The 22,307-nt window shown below is 37.8% G+C and overlaps 1 protein-coding gene across 12 annotated transcripts in view; it reads left to right on the top strand.

Moving 5' to 3' along the window:
* The window catches only part of CDH12 (cadherin 12), a 1,995,427-nt gene extending 1,986,529 nt beyond the window's left edge, over window positions 1-8,898 (top strand). For all 12 annotated transcript variants that reach the window (XM_073630873.1, XM_073630871.1, XM_073630869.1 and 9 more), the window contains 2 exons: window positions 5,562-5,813; window positions 8,223-8,898. In XM_073630873.1, coding sequence (XP_073486974.1) covers window positions 5,562-5,813; window positions 8,223-8,716 — 746 coding nt within the window. In that variant the 3' untranslated portion in view covers window positions 8,717-8,898. The remainder of the gene's footprint in view (window positions 1-5,561; window positions 5,814-8,222) is intronic.
* The last annotated feature ends 13,409 nt before the right edge of the window (window positions 8,899-22,307 follow it).

The following is a 22,307-nucleotide window of genomic DNA, read 5'->3' as shown; positions in this document are numbered from 1 at the left end:
TGGGGCATATACATTGATTATAGAGTAAGACACTCTATTGATGGTGCAGACTAAGATAATAGAGCGACCTTCAAGATCTGTCACTACATCTATTAATTGGAAGTCTACAGTGTCTTTGATCGCGATGATGACCCCTCTAGTTTTAGAGGAGTGTGATGCGTGAAAAGTATGAGGAAATTGGTGATTGTTACAGAGGGATAAATTGGTGGATAGTAGGTGGGTTTCCTGGACACAAAGAATGTCACTATGGAGCGCTGCGGCAGTTTTCCAGAGTGAGTGGTGTTTGGCGGGGTGATTTAACCCATTGGTGTTTAGAGAAAGGATAGTGAACAGCGTATTGTGGAAATGAGGTTTGTGGGTGGTGTGGGCAACACTTACGATTAGATGCTGTAGTGTGGCTCTAAAGGTACCTGGGAGTGGGACTCAAAAGTAGAGATGCTGAAGTCCGAGGTCCGGAAGTAGGTTGGACTAGGAGAAGTTAGGTGTTATGATGTGGATCTGAGGTTTCCTGGGAGCAAGACTCAGTTGTAAGATTGTGGCTGTCCGTATATCTGTAAGTAAGGTGGACTGGAAGACTGCGAATAGAGCAATATGTTAGATGACAAAGTAGTGAAAGTCAACAAGAGAACATTGAGCACAAAAATAAAATAATAATAAGAAACAAAACTTGTAGAATGAACCGTTAGTGGAGGTTTCGGTCCAACTTTTGGGTTGGTGCAACAAATAGGAACTGAGAGGGGGTGCTGAGCACCGTGGTATCCTCTAGATGGGGTACAGAAAGTTAATAACACGGGAAGAAGAGGTCAGGAGTAACATATTGCCAGAGCTCAGGGGGATCTGTAATGATGGTTGTTGGCCAGGTGTAGCATTTAAAGTTTCATCCTTCAGTTGAAAGTACGTTCCAGGTGCCTGTGAGATGTAGTGGATCCTCTGTCTGGAGGAGCTGTTTTGGGTAGTTCTGGAATTATTCCCCAGGAGTGGAGGAGCTTTAGGCCTTTGTCAAGATTTCCGATTACGTGATTTTGATCGTTGTGCACAAGGAGGATGGTGGCTGGGTATCGCCATTTATACGGTACCTTGTGGTTTTGCAGGCCTTTGGTAATTGGGTTCATCTGATGTCTCATTTGGAGGGTGTACTTAGACAAGTCAGGGAAGAATTGAATCGCTGTGAAGGGAGCTGGTAAGGGTGATTTAGCTTTGACTCCCATGAGGAGTTTTTCTTTGATGTGGTAAAAATGGACCCTTATCAGCACGACCCTGGGGACCGAGGCTGCTAGGTGGTATGGTTTAGTGATTCTGTGGATTCTGTCAATTATAACATCCTGCGGGGACGCTTCAGGGATGACGATATGCATCAGTTCCTTTGCATAACGCGGGAGGTCTGCAGGTAATATGTTCTCGGGGATGCCTCTCAGCTTAACATTGTTCCTGCGAGATCTGTCCTTTAAATCGGCCAGCTTGGCACACATCCATGACTGTTCCTCTTTAACATCATCACAAGCATCAATGATTTCATTCACTGTGAGGGTACAGGCATTTAGGCCTCTCTCAGTGTTAGTCACCCTGTCATCCAGTGAGTGGATGTCAGAGGTGATTTTGTGAAACATGGATGAGAGGTCAGTCATGAGAGAGGATTGCAAGGAGAGGAGCATATCCTTTAGGGTTGTGTCCATGGCTGGCTTCCCTGAAGTAGGGAAGCATGCCATGGAGGAGTGTAGGGCCTGGTCTATGGAGAAGGGAATAGGAGCCTGGGCCTCAATTTGTGGATGCTGTGTCCATTGCGGTGGCATGTCTAGCTGCATTTTAGCTTTCACTGGGCTGCCAGGGAGAGGGTCACACTCCGGGGGATAGGAGGGCTCATCAGCGGTACCTGAATTTGGTCGTTCGTCCGTGATGGCATCCGGGAGGTCTGTGTATGAGTCCCGCGGGGAGGCCTGGTCGGCGCCATCTTGGGATCCATTGATTGCCAGCTTGTAGGCGAATTCCATGAGTTTCTGGGGCTTGTGGTCTGTAAATCTTTTTCTGGATGTCTGCATTGTGCTCTGCTGGGTATTTGGAGCAAGGATGGTGTTAGATGGGGTTGTGATGGCAGCCTGGTGTGCTGGATTGTTTCCCCTGGCTGATGAGCTGTGGGCTTAAGCATCCATCTTCTTCTCCGGTCGGCCACGCCCCCGCCCATTCCACAATTTGACCACTAGATGGTGCTACATAATAAATTATAATACTGCTCATAAATTAACATTGTATTACATTAATAGGCAAAAATGCTGGCGCTACACATAATTACACAGCAGCTTTGCCTCCTTGCCATGAATACTGGCACATTTTATGCTGTATATCCATATGCCTGTAAATACATCTGTGTACATCTGTGTGCATGAGCCCTCAAAGAGAATAGCTGATTTATTGCAGGAGCAAAAGGCTGGTTACTTAGCAAACTGCATATTCTCTTTACTAAAGTGAATTTTGTACTGATATAAGTAAATAAGATGAAGCTGGTTTAACTTCAATCAACCAATCATATGCTAAAAAAAAAAAAAAAAAAAACTTGCTTGTTTAATCTCCCTTGTAGTTGCTTGCTTACTCAAAGTGAACACAGGTTACATAGTTACATTGTTACATAGTTGATAGGTTCACTTTTTTCAAACATTTTATTGAGAAATGTAATACAGATCACAGGGTTAAAGGGAGCATCATTCCCAAACTGCAAGGAAGGAGATGTAACAATAATGCATATAAAAATATCAAAGGAGAAAATCGGGGGAACAGCCTGTATGTTTTAAATTTTGAGAATCAGCCATATAGGTGAGAACCAATATCCTAACACATAAAAGATCAAGAACCTAAAGGTAAGCAATGGAAGGTTATAGGTAAGGGTCAGGTAGATGAGGACCCTTGTGGGTAGGAGTCTGTCATCAGGTTTGTCAAGAGACACTGGGGAGCGGGGCCCACTAAGGTGCCAATGATCTAGGGCGCATAATTGTCTGTATCACAGATCAGTGTAGCTAGGCAAAGGGCTATGCCCTAATAGGAAGAGCGATCCAAAAAGGGATCTAGGAGAAAAGAGGAGGGGATAGGGAAAGAGAGGGAGGAGGGTCAAGGGGGGAAGGGGGGATAAAGGGAGGTGGGACAAAATCAGTGCCGATAGGTCCACTTTTTATTCTTACTTTGTTAAGGGAATACCTTCTATTCCTTCAGTAAATACAATTCTAATAAGTGGATTCAGAAAAATAGGACATTTTTCCTTTTAAACTAGGTCAAGTCATATCACTTCTCATCCTTTCAAGCTTTCCTATGAAAACTTAAAGATCCATTCTCCTATCTGCATGTGTTACTGTCAGTGATGATATGCACTGTTCAATGTGTCAGCACCAATTGTAATACAGTACATGTACCTATTCATTTACTATTGGTCTTCAATATGTGTCCATGTGCCAAAAAATACACATGACCCATTTTTTTCTCACCCCAAAGCAATGCAGAGCAAATTTCTACTGGCATATGAGTTGCCATTAATTAAGGAGTCACATATATGTTTTAAGGGTGTAGAAGCACATTGGGGGTTTATTAGAAATGAAAATGCTCATCCCCACAACACACATATACCTGCATAATACAATATTCAATATTGTAATAGGAAATGTAAAGAAATGTAGAGCTGCCTCTAATATGCCTCTCAAATAAAATGCATATATTATATGTGTAACCAAATTCCCAGTGCTGTAAAAGTACCAAATAATAATCAGATAAATCCAATATTTAAATGTAGCAAAACAAACAATAATAAACAAACATTATCTCAATAAATAAATGAGGTGTAACATGAAACTCCAGTGTTAAACTAAGTAAACTCCTAAAATACGTCATGCAGTGGGCGTAGCAAAAATCTCCAGTGCTATAAGCTCCAAAAATAAAATTTGTGATATTCATGATCACCAAATAATAAGAATTAATAAAACAGTGTAGTCCACAAATAAAAGCCCATATTACATGCTCCTCCTTCAATCTGTGTACTTAAAACCAGTGACCCTCTGGTGAAGCCACATGGGGCATGGTGTAATGCGTAAGGGCGGAGTTTATGGTGACGTTGATCAATGACGGTTTGTCAGCTGCAGGACACGATCCCAGCTTGTCAGTATTTATTTGCACATATGGTCTTTTTCAATTCTGATGGTTGTAGGTGCATAGATTTTATTTAATAAATCACTTATCTGATCGTACTACACTATGGTTGGAACTATTTAATTCTGAGTGTCTAGATCATATCTCACTGAATTTGGGAGTTTTAAAGCAACAATGCATGATTGAGGATCGGAATATTAGATACCCTGTGTTGGGAACGTGTGAAAGGCCCCTATTTGGGCTTATTATTAAGGTGAGAGTCCATCTGGAGCACATGATATTGGGTTTCACCTACACTGAAAAAAAAGCTATCCTTACAGTGCTGGTTTTAAGGTCACAAATTGAAGGAGGAGAGTGTAATATGGACTTTTTTTTGTGGGCTGCACTGTTTTTGCTACGCCCACTGCATGAAGTATTTTAGATTTTTATTTATAACATTGGAGTTTTATGTTACCTCATTTATTTATTTAAATAATGTTTGTTTAATATTTTGTTTGCTACATTTATATATTTGATTTATCTGATTAGTATTTGGTACTTTATTACAGCACTGGGGTTTTGGTTACACATGCCATATATTCATTTTAATTTTACAGACATATTAGAGTATTAGAGGCAGTGTTACATTTCTTTGTATTTCATATTATTTTAGTAGATAGATAAATAGATAGATAGATAGATAGATAGATAGATTTAGATATATAGATACATATATACATATATATATATATATATATATATATATATATATATATATATATATATATATATATATTGTTCACGTGTCATATTTTTCATATATCTTATATGAACATTTAGCAGTGTACTGGTTCGTTTGTATAATTCATTCTATTGTAATAGGAAACCCTTATAAATTACTAAATGGTGCACACAAACTTGCAATCAACAAGTTGATTTTGTATAATTTCAGCTGCCCAAATTTCTGAATCTACTCATCATTTTGACTGCATCTTTTTTCATTATATTCCATATGCTAAGAGTTTTTACAGGTTCACTTAAATTAAATGGGAAGAGATTATAATAATAATAATAAAATAAACTATAAGGTAAATCCACTTTGCACTACACGTGCAAACTACAAATGCAAAGTGCACTTGAAATTGCACTGTAAGTGCACTTGGAAGTGCAGTCGCTGTACATCCGAGGGTGACATGCAAGGTAAATAAAAAACAGCATTTTAGCTTGCACATGATTGGATGATAAAATCAGCAGAGATTCCCCTCATTTCAGATCTACCCCTTAGATTTACAGCGACTGCAGTTCCAAGTGCACTTTCAGTGCAATTTCAAGTGCACTTTGCACTTGTAGTTTGCTCTTGTAGTGCAAAGTGGATTTGCCTTTCGTAAATAACCCTCTATATGTTCATGAAATGTGAGTAATTGTAAAGTGAAAAATAACCATGATTATTTATTTTTCAGATAACTCAGCTGGCATAGTTGCTCAGAGACATGGGTATAGCAGGAGACAGAAAGAATTCTATTCACTTCCAGTGGTGGTAGAGGACAGCAGTTATCCTATTCAAAGCAGTACAAGCACACTGACTATTAAAGTATGCAAATGTGATTCAAGGGGAGTGGTCCTTTCTTGCAATGTGGAAGCTATTTTTTTACCAGTTGGACTAAGCACGGGAGCTTTGATAGCAATTCTACTGTGCATTATCATACTTTTAGGTGGGTTTTTTGCAAAATAATTTTCATATACATTTAAAATAAGGTAATCCCCATGCTGCAATGTGTTTAGTTATTTAAATAGCGAAATTATAAAGACTGCTGCTGATTTGAAAGGAGATATTATTCCTTTATTATGTATAATCAGAGCTGTCTCAACAATAAAAAATGTATATTCAATCTACTATATGCCTTAAAATGTGATACACTGAATATTAAATCATATTATACATGCAATCTTAATACAACTTTCCAACAATAGTAGTGATGATTATAATGAAACCTCTATAAAAAATCTATAATAAAGTTATTTTGAAAGTGCAAACAGTGCTTTGCGCCAAAACAGTCCTTTGGTGAACAATAGATTCTTGAAAATATAGTTGGTAGCGATCTTCGGTATTATCAATAAAGTGCCAAACGGTGATCTCCTCACCAGCTCCAAAAAGGTAAATTGCCTGTTAGACATGTGCACTGCCAAAAAATCTGTTTGTTTTCATTTGTTTTGTTTTGTTATTTGTTTTTTTTTTCATTTTTCAGGTCATTCGTTATGATCGCAATTCGTAAATTCGTAAATTTGAAAATTTGGAAATTAGGAAATTTGAAAATTTGGAAATTCAAAAATTAGAAAATTCCGAAATCCGTAAATTTGAAAAAAATTGTAAATTCGTAGATTCGGAAATTCGTAAATTTGAAAATTCGTAAATTTGTAAATTCAAAAATTTTAAATTCCATGAATAAGAAAGAAAATTCAGAAATTTGAAAGAATACCAAACTAACCAACTAATAATAACTAACTACTAAATTATAGGTATTGGAACTGCCTTTCAAATTTGGCTGTTAGTGAACGTAACGAATACAAATTTATCCAAAGTTATGAATTATCCAAAATAATGAATGCCGCATCTAAACAAATGGAATGGAACAAAATAATAATAAATAATAATAATCAAAAAAAGTTATTATTATTATTGATATTTATTATTATGAATTCATTACATTCCATTTGTAATGTCCTCCTCTTGTATGTGGCCATGTAAAATCACCGCTCTGGAAGTTCAGTACCGAGATCTGCATTCCAAAGAGTGGACGTGATGTAACCGGAGGTATCCACCCGCTCAATGCATTTCGCTCCGCCCAGGAAGCATCATCAAATGCTGGGGGATTCCAGTTTCTAGTTACTTATTTATGTCTCCTATTACACCCATCACTTAATTTCCTTTTCCTCTTCTCCATCCACTTTATCTACTTCCTGTTCCCTTATAGAACTACCTCCTGCTCTATGATTACTCCCACCCCATAATTATTATATATTTTTTATTACAATCATCACTATTGTTGTTGGAAAGTCGTATTAAGATTGCACGTATAATAATATGATTTAATTATTCAGTGTATCACATTATTAGGAATATAGTAGATTGAATATTATTTTTTTGTTGTTGAGACAGTGCTGATTATACATACTGTAATTTTCATACATAGCTCAGACAACCATTCTTGAGCTTTGTCATAGAATGAACCAATTCTAACACAATAAAAACTGTTTTGCTATATATACCAGTACTATCCATAACATTTAGTTTTAGCTGTGCTATTTTAGTTAGTCTAGGGTTAGTTTACAAAAACTGAGAAAGAGGTAAAAATCTACCAGATTTATGATGCACTTTTGAGTAACTTAGTACAAAACATGGGTAATAATTTCATAGGAAACTCTATCCCCATAGTTCCCTAGGCACAAAAACAATGCCATGTGAGAAACATTTGTTGGTGGTCTAACAAAAGTTTGGACAGAATGGAGACAGAAGGGGACCACTTGCCTATCCTTTTTTCTGTTGACACTTGTGTCTTTTTAAAACCCCTACCCTTTGGTGAACTGGCTGAGGGGAACAGCTAATTGGTACATAAGTTCACACTCCCTGATGGAACCCCCTCCTTCCTAAAAGTCCATAGCCTATAAGCATCAAGCACTGGCTCCATCTAGTGAGCATAATGTGCTATTTTCCAAATTCACGCTATTCTTATGAATAACAAACATCAGACCTGGATAGAAAATAACCTAGTAACATCCAATTTGGCCAGCATTTGCACAGGACAAATATACATGTAGTTTCAAAGGACAAAAAGCTCTGTGATATATATATATATATATATATATATATATATATATATATATATATATATATATATATATATATATATTTCAAATACACCCCTTACATTCTGAACCAAGATGAAAGGGACATTTTCAGATTTTGCCTTAGCATCTTTCAGTGATCCATATAATGTTTAAACTTGTTACCCTAAGGTGACCCTAATATAAATTTTTTTTATTATACCACATATATAGTTTAAGGAATGGAAGTATTAAACTTTATGCAAACTTATTGACATTTTTCCATTTAATGTTTTTAGTTATTGTAGTACTCTATGTAGCATTAAGAAGACAGAAAAAAAAGGATGGCTTAATGACCTCAAAAGAAGATATAAGGGACAATGTTATCCATTATGATGATGAAGGAGGTGGGGAGGAGGACACACAGGCCTTTGACATTGGTGCGCTAAGAAATCCAAAGGTGATTGAAGACAATGTTCGCAGAGACATAAAACCTGAACCTTTGTGTCTGCCTCGTCAAAAACCATCAGCAGAATACAACAGTGATATCAGAGATTTTATCAATGAAAGGCTTCAAGAGCATGATGTGGACCCAAATGCTCCCCCATATGACTCACTAGCTACATATGCCTATGAAGGTTCAGGATCTGTGGCTGAATCTTTAAGCTCTATAGAGTCACTACGAATGGAGACTGATCAAAATTATGATTTTTTAAGTGACTGGGGACCCCGTTTTAAATTATTGGCAGAAATGTTTGAAGAAGAAAATTATAATGCTGGCAACATTACTTAACTTATAGACTGAAAATGACCAACAATCAACAAGCTTTATCTAGACAATGTAAAAAAAAAAAAAAAAAACATTTTATACTAAAATGCTACAATATTTATCATACTGTCAGTTTTCGTTTGTTTCACAGCTGGAAGGTTGATCCTGTAATGAAATAAAAATGTTTTTGCTATTTTTCATTGAAACTGAGAAACTCAGGTGTGTTATCTACAATTTACTGAAATGACACTTTGAGAAAAAATATAATTTATTTGCATTATGGTGGAAAGAGGGGAAGATTTTCTTAATTCCACTGAAGTGCCTGCTGAGGCCTTTGTCCTAAAATATGCAGTGAAAACCAGGAAAGAATTTTAAACACAAATATGATGTCAAAAACATGGCAGAAGCAAATATTTCTCTTTACTATTGACAAACCCAGTTATTCAGAATTTTGAAAAACTTGTTTCCCTTTCAATCTTTGTGATGTCTCTTCTTTCACATGTTCATCTTCTGATTGAACACTATGCAATCATCGGCAAATAAAATAAAAACACTCTCAACATTGTATTTTAAGAATATTTTGCTTTAGTAAACTAAACAATTATATAGCTGCTTTTAGTATTTTATTACAAAAAAGCAAAGTATAGATTTAGTGGTGACAAAATGGAAGAATTTGTTATATATTGTCTATAAACTGAACAATTTTGAACTAACAATCTAAAAAAAAACATGATGTTAAACATGATGAATAAAAAAACTCTTGAAAAATATTAGCTACCCTAGAAGTAGGTGACATTCAAAGCAATGTTTCAAGTACATATAAGTAAAGGAAAACTATACTGAAATAAATATAGGGTTGTCAGGGCAAAACACCTCTAAAATACCAGTTGTCTGGCTGTCTTATAGAATACATTCTGGTTTACAGTCCTGGAACAAACATTCATATTAGAATTCCAGAGTGAAGTCTACCTATTAGTTCTTGTCTATGCTTCAGACAATAGTACAACCATTACATCTGCGTGTCAGCTAGACAACTAGAATTTTCAGAAAGAGAAGTCTCAACATTTTCTTAGTACAGCATATCATTAACAAATACCAAAAGCTAGAATTCTTTTTAATGATAGCAACACATGTTTGGCTACCTGAGGACAGGTGACAGTAAGGCTTGGGTGTCTGAGACTTACATCGAGAAAAAAATACTATAAGCTAAAATAATTCACAGTGGCCCCACCCTACCATGGACAACAACTTATTGACATTCTTTGAACTGCAACTATAGAGTAAAAAGCCACTACATTCCTTACTTAGATGCCTTCTAATTGGCCTACACTTAACCTAAAGTTCTTTACTATAAAGGACCTGCTGCTCTGAACTGAGAGAACTAATTTGAGGTGATCTTAGTTGCTGACACACATGCACATACTGTTCTGTATTTGGAATTGGAATACTAATTGTTGAAGAAACTAAATGCATTTTTGGAACAATCTGAAATTTTGATAGGTCTGCTGCATCTTACGATTCCTAACTAAACACATAAATCCAAGAACAGATAAAAGGAGGTTCTGGGCTGACTTCTGCAGTTTGTTGTCCCTGTCAGGATGAGTATATGTTTAAGATATAAACCTTAAAGTGGATATAAACCCAATGTCATCCTTTCTAAACTACTGCCATAGGGGTTATCTATAAGTATATACATGCCTCCTGCATGTATCCTTACCTGTGAAATGTCTCCCCTCTGTCTGTTATTAGACCCGAAAAACTGCATATTCTGTGGGTGGGTCTATTGTCTGGAGCTCAGTGGGTGGAGTCGTGATGTCAGTAGACTCCCCTCCCACCTCTACACTCCCCTTGTCAATATGCATTTTCTCTGTGTATTTCTAACACTGAACTTCTGCTGAACTTCTGCTATAATCTCTAACATCCAGTGAAAAGACAGGAAAGTAACCACATGACTTCAGCATGCCAAATCATGGTGAGGTGTGGAACAGCCAATCCTTGCAGAGCTGCTGAAGAAAGGAGTGGGGGGGGGAAATTTAAAAATACTGCATGTCTCTTAGGCTAATGCACAAGATGTAAATCACCTGTCACTCATAACAAGGGGGAGTATTTGACAAAGTTTTTCTCAGTTTGTCAAGAATTGTCTCACTGAATAATAAAAGAGATGGATTAACTCTGTGTGGCAAGACTGGGCTCAAATGATAGCAAATCTTATAGTCTACAGTATGATATAAAAAAAAAAAATTGGGGTTTACATCCACTTTAAGTACTCAGTTTTCTAATGTGTATGCACAATTGGAGTGTCAAAATGAAAGATCAGTTAGATTGTACATTTTTAGTGATGTGTTACTATGTTGATCCCTATAATTGGTAGTAGCACTGTGGAGCATTCATAAGGAAATGTTATCTATGAGAAAGTTGTGGTATTTACGAGAATGCAATTAATGAATGACCACTGTGTGTGATATAAAATATTTTTTGAATGTTATTTTTTTTCCATTAAACACATTAAAAGTTTAAGTATTAGAATTTTTCAGGATGTGGCACAGCACAAAAGCATGAGACCATTAGCATCAACTCAGAACTTTTAGCAGCACTACAGGAAAAGATTATAGGCTTCTAAGTTTGGAATTAACAGGATGACCAAAGAAAACAGTATAAATATTTTAAAGCAAAAAGGAAAAAATCTAAACAAACAAGATTTCAGTAGCAGTCAATCTTTTGATAAATAAATCCACCGAACATCAGCAGTAAATATAATGCAGCCTTTGCACAATAATAACATAAAGAATATTACCATAAACACCATAACAACAAACCCTGCAAAACTAAAAGTCCATGTGACTCTAACTTGTTTAATGAAGTCCAACTATAACACCCATGTGCTTGAACACCATGCATCAGTGATCTTCATGTGCAAACCTATCACCTACTGTATAATTAGAAGGCTTATCAGAGTAAAAAACACCCATACAGAGGTAAAGTATATTGTACTCAGTATGTATTAGCTTGGGGCGGCATCAAAGTACTCCTCTTCTCCCTTTCCTAGCCAGGACACAGATGGAGAAATAGTGTCTACCAAGCAGATCTCACAAGCACCAGCAGCCTATGATACCCCTAATTCTCTCATTTATATTTTGTACATCCCCATTACAATCCATATAATAAGGGGCAGTAGAAGAAAACTCTCAAAGTGTTGCAGAACTACAAGTCCCATCATGCCTCTGCTTTTAGGAGTCATGATTCTAACTGTCAGCGGCTTGCAATGCCTCATGGGACTTGTAGATCTGCAACAGCTTGGGGGGCAAAGGTGGTGCCCTAAGGAGATCCTATTGCACAAAGCAAGTTGGGTGTCATCTGTTGTGCACACTAACGTCTTTTGCGTCTTTGGTCTCCTAGTGAGCAATGGCTTCTATGCAAGTGTCTTTTTGATGACTTCTTTTTATACTTGGTTTTATGTCTTTATACAAATAAATGTTGGGATTTATTACACTTTGAGAATTTTCTCTTGCCCCTAATGATATGCATTATATTGAAGATGTCTGATATGGATCAGAGGATTAGTGGGGTAGTGTAGGGAGGTAGTACAGAAAGAACCTGACAACTACAGGGCAATGATTTTAACATATGTGGTAGTATCATAATAGAATCAGTTCCAATAAAAGGATTGACGATCATTAAAAATAAACAACTTGTTGGACCCAAAGCATCATGGTTTTACTGAAAACAAATCATGTTAGGCTAATTTGATTGAATTTTTTTACTACATCCTAGATGTTTTAGACAAGGGTGGCACTGTGGACAATGCTTATCTTTATTTCAGCAAAGCATTTTATATAAAAAAAGTTGTATAGACCAAGAGACTTAAGCCTCATACACATGGTTCGATTGTTGTACGACGAGCGTCTGATTTTTGTCAAAAGCGCATGTGCAGGATTTTGTCTAACTATCCGCAAATTGTCGTTCAACAAACACAAACGTAGTGACATACTATGAGGGTATAAAGAGGAAGTTCATTTTGCCACCCTTTGGGCCCCTTCTGCTAATTTCTTGTTAGTAGAAGTTTGGTGAGTGCTGATTCACACTTTTTTGTTAAGTTATTTTTATTTGGATGACAGATAGCATCTCTAATTTAATTGCTGTTGTTTTTTTCTGCACAATAAAAAAATTGTGTAGAATAATACTTGGCTATGTGTTTTTCTTCAAATGACAGTTTGGGAGTAGGCAGTTATATTAAAAAGAAAAAAGGGGAAAAAACTGTGCTAAGGTGAATAGGATAGTGTACCTAAACACAAATTGTGCTAATGATTAATGGATATTAAATAATAAAAGCAGCAATTCCTCTGCACAACAAAATAACAGTGTTAAATATAGAAAACTAATAGAGTCTCGCTAAGGCATTAACTTAATAATGTGTGCATTATTCCATAAATATGAATAAATGTAATTTTCTATGACATGAAAAAATCTTGTGCTCAATCCTCCACTAATTATAGAGATTTGCCGCTTACCAGAACCCCATGATCCCCCACTACAGAGGATCAGGGGAAGCCTGTTTAAAAAAAAACCCCAGGAGCTTAGCAAATGGACTCAGACTCTGGATTCGTTGGTGGTAATGGAACAACCAAAGACACCAAATGGAGCTATTACACCTCAGATCCCATCATAACCTCCCCAGCTCATGGATAATGAGTGTGGCATGTAAAGATAAGAGAAGCTCCAATAGTGTAAAACCTTAGATTTATTTGAGATAAAAAGAAATATATATTGCACTCACATATGGATAGCAGAAATAGGTGCCTGTGATGTCTGGTGCTCCGGCCGGTGAACACGTTTACAACATTTGCTAAGCTCCGGAGGGCTTTTTTATACAGTCTTCCTCTGATCCTCTGTAGTGGGGCATCATGGGGTTCTGGTAAGTGGCAAATCTCTATCATTGGTGGCGGATTGAGCACAAGATTTTTTAACGTCATATATATGTATATATATATATATATATATATATCTATATATACTGTATATAATATAGATGTATATAATATAGATAGATATATATATATCTATATATATATACATATATATATCTATCTATATATATATATATATATCTATATATATATATATATATAGATATATATATATATATATATGTAGATATATATATATATATCTACATATATACACATATACAGTTGTTTTCATAGGTTTAGAATTCATGATTTCTTGGCCATTTTTCAGAGAATATGAATGATAACACAAAAACATTTCTTTCACTCATGGTTAGTGTTTGGCCATTTATTATCAATCAACTGTGTTTACTCATTTTATTGTTGTTGGTGATTTTTGGCCTGAAAACATGCACACAAGTTGACAAAAAGGGGTTTGAATGGCTATTAAAGGTAACCATCCTCACCTGTGATCTGTTTGCTTGTAATTAGTGTGTGTGTATAAAAGGTCAATGTGTTTCTGGACTCCTGACAGATCCTTGCATCTTTCATCCAGTGCTGCACTGAGGCTTCTGGATTCTGAGTCATGGGGAAAGCAAAAGAATTGTCAAATGATCTGCGGGAAAAGGTATTTGAACTGTATAAAACTGGAAAGGGATATAAAAAGATATCCAAGGAATTGAGAATGCCAATCAGCAGTGTTCAAACTCCAATTAAGTAGTGAAAAATGAGGGGTTCTGTTGAAACCAAACCATGGTCAAGCAGACCAACTAAAATTTCAGCCACAACTGCCAGGAAAATTGTTCAGGATGCAAAGAAAACCCCACAAATAACTTCAGGTGAAATACAGGACTCTCTGAAAACATGTGCTGTGGCCATTTCAAGATGCACAATAAGAAGGCCCTTGAAGAAAGATGGGCTGCATGGTTGAGTCGCCAGAAGAAAGACATTACTATGCAAATGCCACAAAGTATCCCGCTTACAATACGCCAAACAGCACAGAGACAAGCCTCAAACCTTCTGGCATAAAGTCATTTGGCGTGATGAGACAAAAATTGAGCTTTTTGGCCACAAACATAAAAGCTACATTTGGAGTGGAGTCAACAGGGCCTATGATGAAAGGTACGGAGGTGGATCACTTATGTTTTGGGGATGTGTGAGATACAAAGGCACAGGAAATTTGGTCAAAATTGTTGGCAAGATTAATGCAGTATGTTATCAAAAAATACTGGAGGAACATTTGCATTTATCAGCCAGGAAGCTGCTCATGGGATTTACTTGGACATGACAACTTTAACATGACAATGATCCAAAACACAAGGCCAAGTCAACCTGTCATTGGCTAGAGCAGAATAAAGTGAAGGTTCTGGAGTGGCCATCTCAATCTCCTGACTTAATTCTCATGGAGCCACACTTATGAGAGCTCAATCCTGCAGTTCATGCAAGACACCCCAAGAATTTACAGGAACTGGAGGCTTTTTGCCAAGATAAATGGGCAGCTTTACCATCTGGGAAGATAATGAGCCTCATCCACAAACACCACAAAAGACTTCAAGCTGTCATTGATGTTAAAAGGGTTAATACACAGTATTAAGAACTGGGGTATGTAAACTTTTGAATAGGGTCATTTGGGTAGTTTCTGTTGCCATTATGATTTATAAAGAGTAAACACAGTTGATAGATAATAAATGGCTTCAGCCAAACACTAACCATGAGTGCAAGAAAAGTTTTTGTGTTATCATTCATATTCTCTGAAAATTGACCAAGAAATCATAAATTCTGCCAGGGTATGTAAACTTATGAGCACAACTATATATATACTGTATATATATATATATATATATATATATATATATATATATATATATATACAGCTTTGATTACTTAGGATTAACCTACCCGTGAGACAGGCCTGAAAAGACCAGGAAGCAGTCAGCAGGTGACTGTAAGTTGTTTTGTGAACTGCTCTTTGCTGAGACTGCTTAACTCCATGACCTTTTCAGGTACCCGAGAGCAGGTGGGAGTCCTAAATCCTGTTGTGGGACAGATCTATACTGGCAGTGAGACAAATATTTTGTTTTGTACCCACAGTTTCTGGACTTTTTTTTTTCTTTTTTGCTATAGCTATATGCTGAAGAAAAGCTTCATTGTTTTGTTGATGAAACAATAAAAATACTGTTTTCTTTTAAAACGTCAGCTGGCTGGTGATTCAGGGCTTCCTTATATTGCAAATGGTGGGCAATCTAGCTGGGAAACATTCTTAAAGCAAAAGACTGACATTTAAAAAGTCAGTACCTGTTTTGCAAGTCGTGGGTCAGAATGACACAGGCACTGCAAATCACTGATAGAAGTATGAAGGAAGTCACAAAAAGCCATGGTTCAGGCCATCACGGTGGGTGACTATCACCATGAGGAAATTTAGACACTCCAGCAGCAGGTTTTTGAAGAAGATAACCACCACTATGATGAGACCACAGATGGTCACTAGGGTGCAACTACAGTCCTCTGCAGAAGCCAATGTGCCTTTGGGGTGGGAGAAATAAAATATCTGGGGTGCATTGTGGGTAGGGGTTTGGTGAAGCCTTGAATAAACAAGGTAGAAGTTTTTCAGGCTTGGCCCTCCCTGTCACAAACAAGTCAGTCATGCTCAGGATATTTCCTGGACATGGTTTGGTACTACTGATACTACCGATAGTTTGTCCCCAACTTTACCACCACTGACTGACTTGATGAAGGGTAAGAAGTTCATCACGGTTAAGTGGAATGACAAAGCTGAGGCAACTTTTCTTTAGCTGAAGCCAGCTACGTGACAGTATCTAGTGCTGGTTACTCCAGATTTCTCTAAAGAATTCACTGTCCAAATGGATGCCTTCAGCAAAGGTTTAGGAGCCATTCTGTCCCAAGATGCCAATGGGGAGGAACACCCCATGGCCTTTTTCAGCAGGAAGTTGACAGCCACTGAGAAAAACTATGCCATAGTGGAACAGGAATGCTTGGCTATAAAGTGGGTCTTGAATTTTCTGTGCTATTTTCTCCTTGAGAGGAAGCTTTTTTTTTCATGTTGGACCATGCCCCACTGACCAGGATGAGATAGATTAGGACAACAAAGGTGGTTCTTGCCCCTTCATGAGTTTGAATATATGGTTGAATTTATGGTTGAACAAAGGCCTGGGAAGCAACTTCATAATGTTGATGCCCTTTCTCGAGTACGCTGCAGGGTGTCCCATGTTGCCTCTGACACCTCCGTGTCAAGGCAGAGGTGGGGATATGTACAAGATTCCAAGGATGAGACCTTGAATAAATATTTGTCACATTTGTTTGGGATGTGGTCCTTTTAAGAGGGACAATAAGAGAGACAGCTTTGATTACTCAGGGTTAACCCACCTGCAAGGCATAACTGAAAGGAGCAGGAAGCAATCAGCAGGTGTCTGTGAGGTGTTTTGTGGGGCTGGGCACAGTGTGCTGTGAGCTGCCCTTTGCTGAGACTCTAAAGGTGGAAACTCTAAACCCTGTCGTAGGAAAGGTCTATAATGACAGTGAGCAGGATCTTTGTTTTGTATCAGAAGTGTAGGGACTATTTTGCTTGTTTTATGCCAAATAAAATCTACCTTGTTTTGTTGTCTAAACAATAAAAATCTGTTAGCTTTTAAAAAGATGGCTGGCTGGTGATCTTGGGCTTCCCCATATCAATATACATATCAATATACAATGTGTGTATACTGTATATATATATTATATATATATATATATATATATATATATATATATATATATATATATATATATATATATATATATATATATATATATATATACACACTATATCAAAAGTATTGTGGCGCCTGCCTTAACACGCACATGAACTTTAATGGCATCCCAGTCTTATTCCACGTACACACGAGCGGAATTTCCGTTGGAAAACCATCCAAGATTTTTCCGACAGAATTCCGCTCAAGCTTGGCTTGCATACACACGGTCACACAAAAGTTCTCTGAACTTTCGACCGTCAAGAACGCAGTGACATACAACACTACGACGAGCCGAGAAAATGAAGTTCAATGCTTCCGAGCATGCGTAGAATTGTTTCTGAGCATGCGTGGTTTTTTGCATGTCCGAATTGCATACAGATGAATGCATTTTCGGGTAGGAACTTTTTCCGACCGAAAAATAGGGAACCTGCTCTCAATCTTTTGCTGGCTGGAATTCTGCCAGCAAAAGTCTGATGGAGCATACACAAGGTCGCATTTTCCGACCAGAAGCTCTTTAATCGGGATAAATTAAGCTGCGCTATATATGAAAAATGAAAATGTATAAAATCGTAACATATATATAGAAAGTGACATGTGTGTCTTGGAGCATATACCCACTTATAAGCTCTCATCGGACTTTTGCTGGCAGAATTACCGCTCGTGTGTACGGGGCATAAGTCTATAGGGTTCAATATTGAGTTGGCCCACCCTTTCCAGCTATCACAGCTTCAACTCTTCTGGGAAGGCTGTTCACAAAGTTCAGGAGTTTGTCTATGGGAATATTTGACCATTTTTCCAGAAGCACATTTGTGAGGTCAGGCACTGTTGTGGATGAGAAGACCTGGCTCACATTTTCCGTTCTAATTCATCCCAAAGGTGTTCTATCAGGTTGAGGTCAGGACTGCAGGCTAGTCAAGTTCCTCTACCCCAAACCCGCATGTCTTTATGAACCTTCCTTTATGTACTGGTCCAAACCATTTGGTGAAGGGGAGATTATAGTGTGGGGTTGTTTTCAGGGGTTAGGCTTGGCCCCCTAGTTCCAGTGAAGGGAACTCTTAAGGCGTCAGCATACCAAGATATTTTTGACAATTTCATGCTCCCAACTTGTTTGGGGTTTGCCCCTTCCTGTTCCAACATGACTGCGCACCAGTGCACAGACAAGGTCCATAAAGACATGGATGAGCGAGTTTGGGGTGGAGGAACTTGACTGGCCTGCACCAAGTCCTGACCTTAACCTGTTGGAATACCTTTAGGATGAATTAGAGCAGAGACTGCAAGCCAGGCTTTCTTGCCCACATCAGTGCTTGACCTCACAAAGGCGCTTCAGGAAGAGTGGTCAAACATTTCCAAAAACACACTCCTAAACCTTGTGGACAGCCTTCACAGACAAATGATGAGATCCATGCAAAAAAATAACACAATCCCACAGCTGGCAATTCTCTGCTTCCTTATAAAAGTTGCCATTATCATAAGTGGACTAAAAACTTACCAAAAGGACAGTTCGGATGAGAGGGGCTGGCTCACAGTCTCTGTTCTAATTCATTCTGAAGATGTTCTAATGGGTTTAGGTCACCATCAGGCCAGTCAGATTCCTCCACCCCAAACTCGCTCATCCATGTCTTTATGGACCTTGCTTTGTGCTCTGGTCCAAATTATTTTGTGGAGGGGAGATTATGGCATGGGGTTGCTTTTCAGGGGTTGGGCTTGGCCCCTTAGTTTCAGTGAAGGGAACTCTTAAGGTGTCAGCATACCAAGATATTTTGGACAATTTTCTATCAGATTGACGTTACGACTCTGGGCAGGTCAGTCAAGTTCCTCCACTCCAAACTCACTCATCCATGTCTTTATGGACCTTGCTTGCACAGTCATGTTGGAACAGGAAGGGGCCATTCCCAAACTGTTCTCACAAAGTTGGGAGCATGAAATTGTCCAAAATGTCTTGGTATGTTGACAACTTAAGAGTTCCCTTCACTGAAAGGGGCCCAGCCCAACCCCTAAAAAACAACCCCAAAGTGTAATCCCCCCTCCAAAAAATGATTTGGACCAGTGGACAAAGCAAGGTCCATAAAGACACGGATGAGTGAGTTTGGGGTGAAGGAATTTGACTGGCCTGACCTCAACCCAATAGAACACCTTTGGGATGAATTAGAGTGGAGACTGCGAGCCAAGCCTTCTCGTCCACATCAGTGCCTGACCTCATAAGTGTGCTTCTGGATGAAAGGTTAAACACTCCCATAGACACACTCATAAAAGTTGTGGACAGCCTTCCCAGAGGAGTTAAAGCTCTTACAGCTGCAAAGGGTGGGAAAATTCAATATTGAACCCTACGGACTAAGACTGGGATGCTCATGTGCGTGTGAAGGTAGGTGTCCCAATACTTTTGGTAATATAGTGTGTGTGTGTGTGTATATATATATATATATATATATATATATATATATATATATATATATATATATATACATATATTTGTGGGTATGAATTTATAACTATAAATTGTTTCTAACTATAAACTTTGAAAATACTGAAGGTCGTTACATTGCAGTTACAAATATGTATTTATAATTAAATTATTTAAGGAAAGGCCATGCTATACAGCAGGGAAAAGATGTAGTTGAGTGGCTGACAAAGCTCTTATCCCTAGTGCAGAAGAACCAGTTTCTTTGCAATAGCTGAAAATGTTTCCTTCTCATTTTTATTCCTCCTTTACTAAACCTGAAATAGACCCAAGAAACTGGCATGAAGGAGTCAGAAGAATTATTTTAGCAGTCCATTAGTTCATTGTAGAAATAGAATGCACAAGAATTCCTCACTTTAAATGTTGAGTCAGGCAGGGAGCATTAAGAGGCAGTGATGTCCCTGCAGCTGCAGCATACTACCAAGTAGGAGCCAGAGGAGGCTGGGATGACAAGGTGGCAGACATTAAATGGGTTTCAGAGATGGAGAACAGGAAATTGAGAGAGAGGGACCAAACAGCAAAAAGGGGAAAGAACTTCTTGCAGAGTACTGGAGGGAGCACCCATTCTTTTCCACCTCATAGCATGGTCCCATAGGCACAGAACACTGCTAGCCCTAACTCTGTATTCAGGGATTTTTTTTTTTTACACATATCTGCTGCTGACAGAAACATTACATAGTTACATAGTTAGTAAGGTTATATAAAGACACCAGTCCATCCTGAGTGAGTGTTGGTCTGTGTCTACAATTGTCCCTAACCCTGTACATCCCAAACTCACATCAGTCCCCATTCATATACTAGGGCCAATTTTGGACAGAAGTCAATTAACCTACCAGCATGTCTTTGGAGTGTGGGAGGAAACCAGAGTACCTGGAGGAAACCCACGCAGGCACAGGGAGAACATGCAAACTCCAGGCAGGTAGTGTCGTGGTTGGGATTCAAAATAGCAAACCTTTTTACTGCTAGGTGAGAGTGCTACCCACTACAACACCGTGCCACCCATTATGCCTCTATCTGAAGTATATAAGTCTACCAGTTGTTTGGGTACCACATGCATGAGGAGACACCTGAATCAACATCACAAACCATGGTTGGAGCAACACCCTAATCACAGAAAAATGTCTACACTTCCCCTCCTCCTCCTCCTCCTCATTTCTTACTTTTCAACTCCACAAGATTCTCCATCTGCATCTGCTTCAACATTGGTGGCATTATGTGATAGGGATGGAAGTTCTAAAAGGATTTCAGATGCTTACCTAACACATCAAGCAGAGTAGGCCTTCAACCTTGCCACATGTCACATAATATTGTTAGAATGCACTTTAATAATTTATAATTCTTGGGTGATTTTTTTTTTTTGAACAATAATCTGCAGTTTATGTATGATACAGCATTGGAATCATAAAAGTCATATTCTGCAGATCTTGCTAAACATTACTTTGTAATTTGCACAATGTTTATTTGCACATAGGACACAGAATTGTTTAAATACACCTGATTAAAGAACCCCAGGTGCAGCGCAAAAAAAGATATATAAAGAAATCAACACATAATGTAAACCAAAAAACATATTTTAATCAAAAATATTAATATATAATTACTAATATATATAATATATATATGACTCACAAATTATCATAATAAAGTGCCAAAAATACAAATTTAAATAAAAAGTTCACAATTTCCTTCTTCTAGATTATGAAATATCTTAAATTGAATCATGTGTTTAATTGTATGCATGCTCTAAATACAAACTGAATGAATGAAAAAGTAAAAAGGTGCTCCACCACTGTGTGCCAGCACCTTTCTCTGCTGCCTCTTACCTCAGGTCAGCACAAAGGTATGGTCAACCAAAGCTGTCCCAGACACCTAGGCCTATATTGCTGCTGTTATCTTCCAAGTGGGTAAGACTCACTCTGCACTTAGTGCCTCAGGAAGCATTACATTCAGCAGGGAAAAAAACATAAAGCCCTCAATAGTGTAGTATAAACCAATAAAAAAGTTTATTTAGCAAAGAATAAAATGTACTTACAAAGAAAGTGCACTACTGTATCCAGTACACAAGATATAATTGCCTTTTTCTCATATGTATATTGCCCCCTTAAGCATGGATATCAAAGAGAGGATATGTAAAAATGGCCGCTTTGTGACTTCAGAGTCTGATGACATCACATGGCTCCACCCTAAACACGTTTGGTCACATGGTACAGTGACTTCCCAAAAGGGAAAATGTCTTTAATTAGCTTTGGGAGTAGCGCAGGGAACATTATACTGTATATAACTGCTTTTTACTCCTGATTATAAGTTTAAGTTCAATACCCTGTAGATAGTATGGGGGTGTGGTTTTGCACAGTTTGTATGGTCTTGTACAGAAATTGAAGACACACTCTTGATTGTAGATTATACTTATTTTTTTTTTTTTATAGTTTGTTTTTTTTGCACAAAGAACATAGCATTGTTTAAAT

The sequence above is a fragment of the Aquarana catesbeiana genome, linkage group LG05 (genome assembly GCF_042186555.1).
Source record: "Aquarana catesbeiana isolate 2022-GZ linkage group LG05, ASM4218655v1, whole genome shotgun sequence".
NCBI lineage: Eukaryota > Metazoa > Chordata > Amphibia > Anura > Ranidae > Aquarana > Aquarana catesbeiana.
The sequence above is the reverse complement of the archived record's forward strand: the minus strand, read 5'-3'. Positions and strand labels throughout refer to the sequence as shown.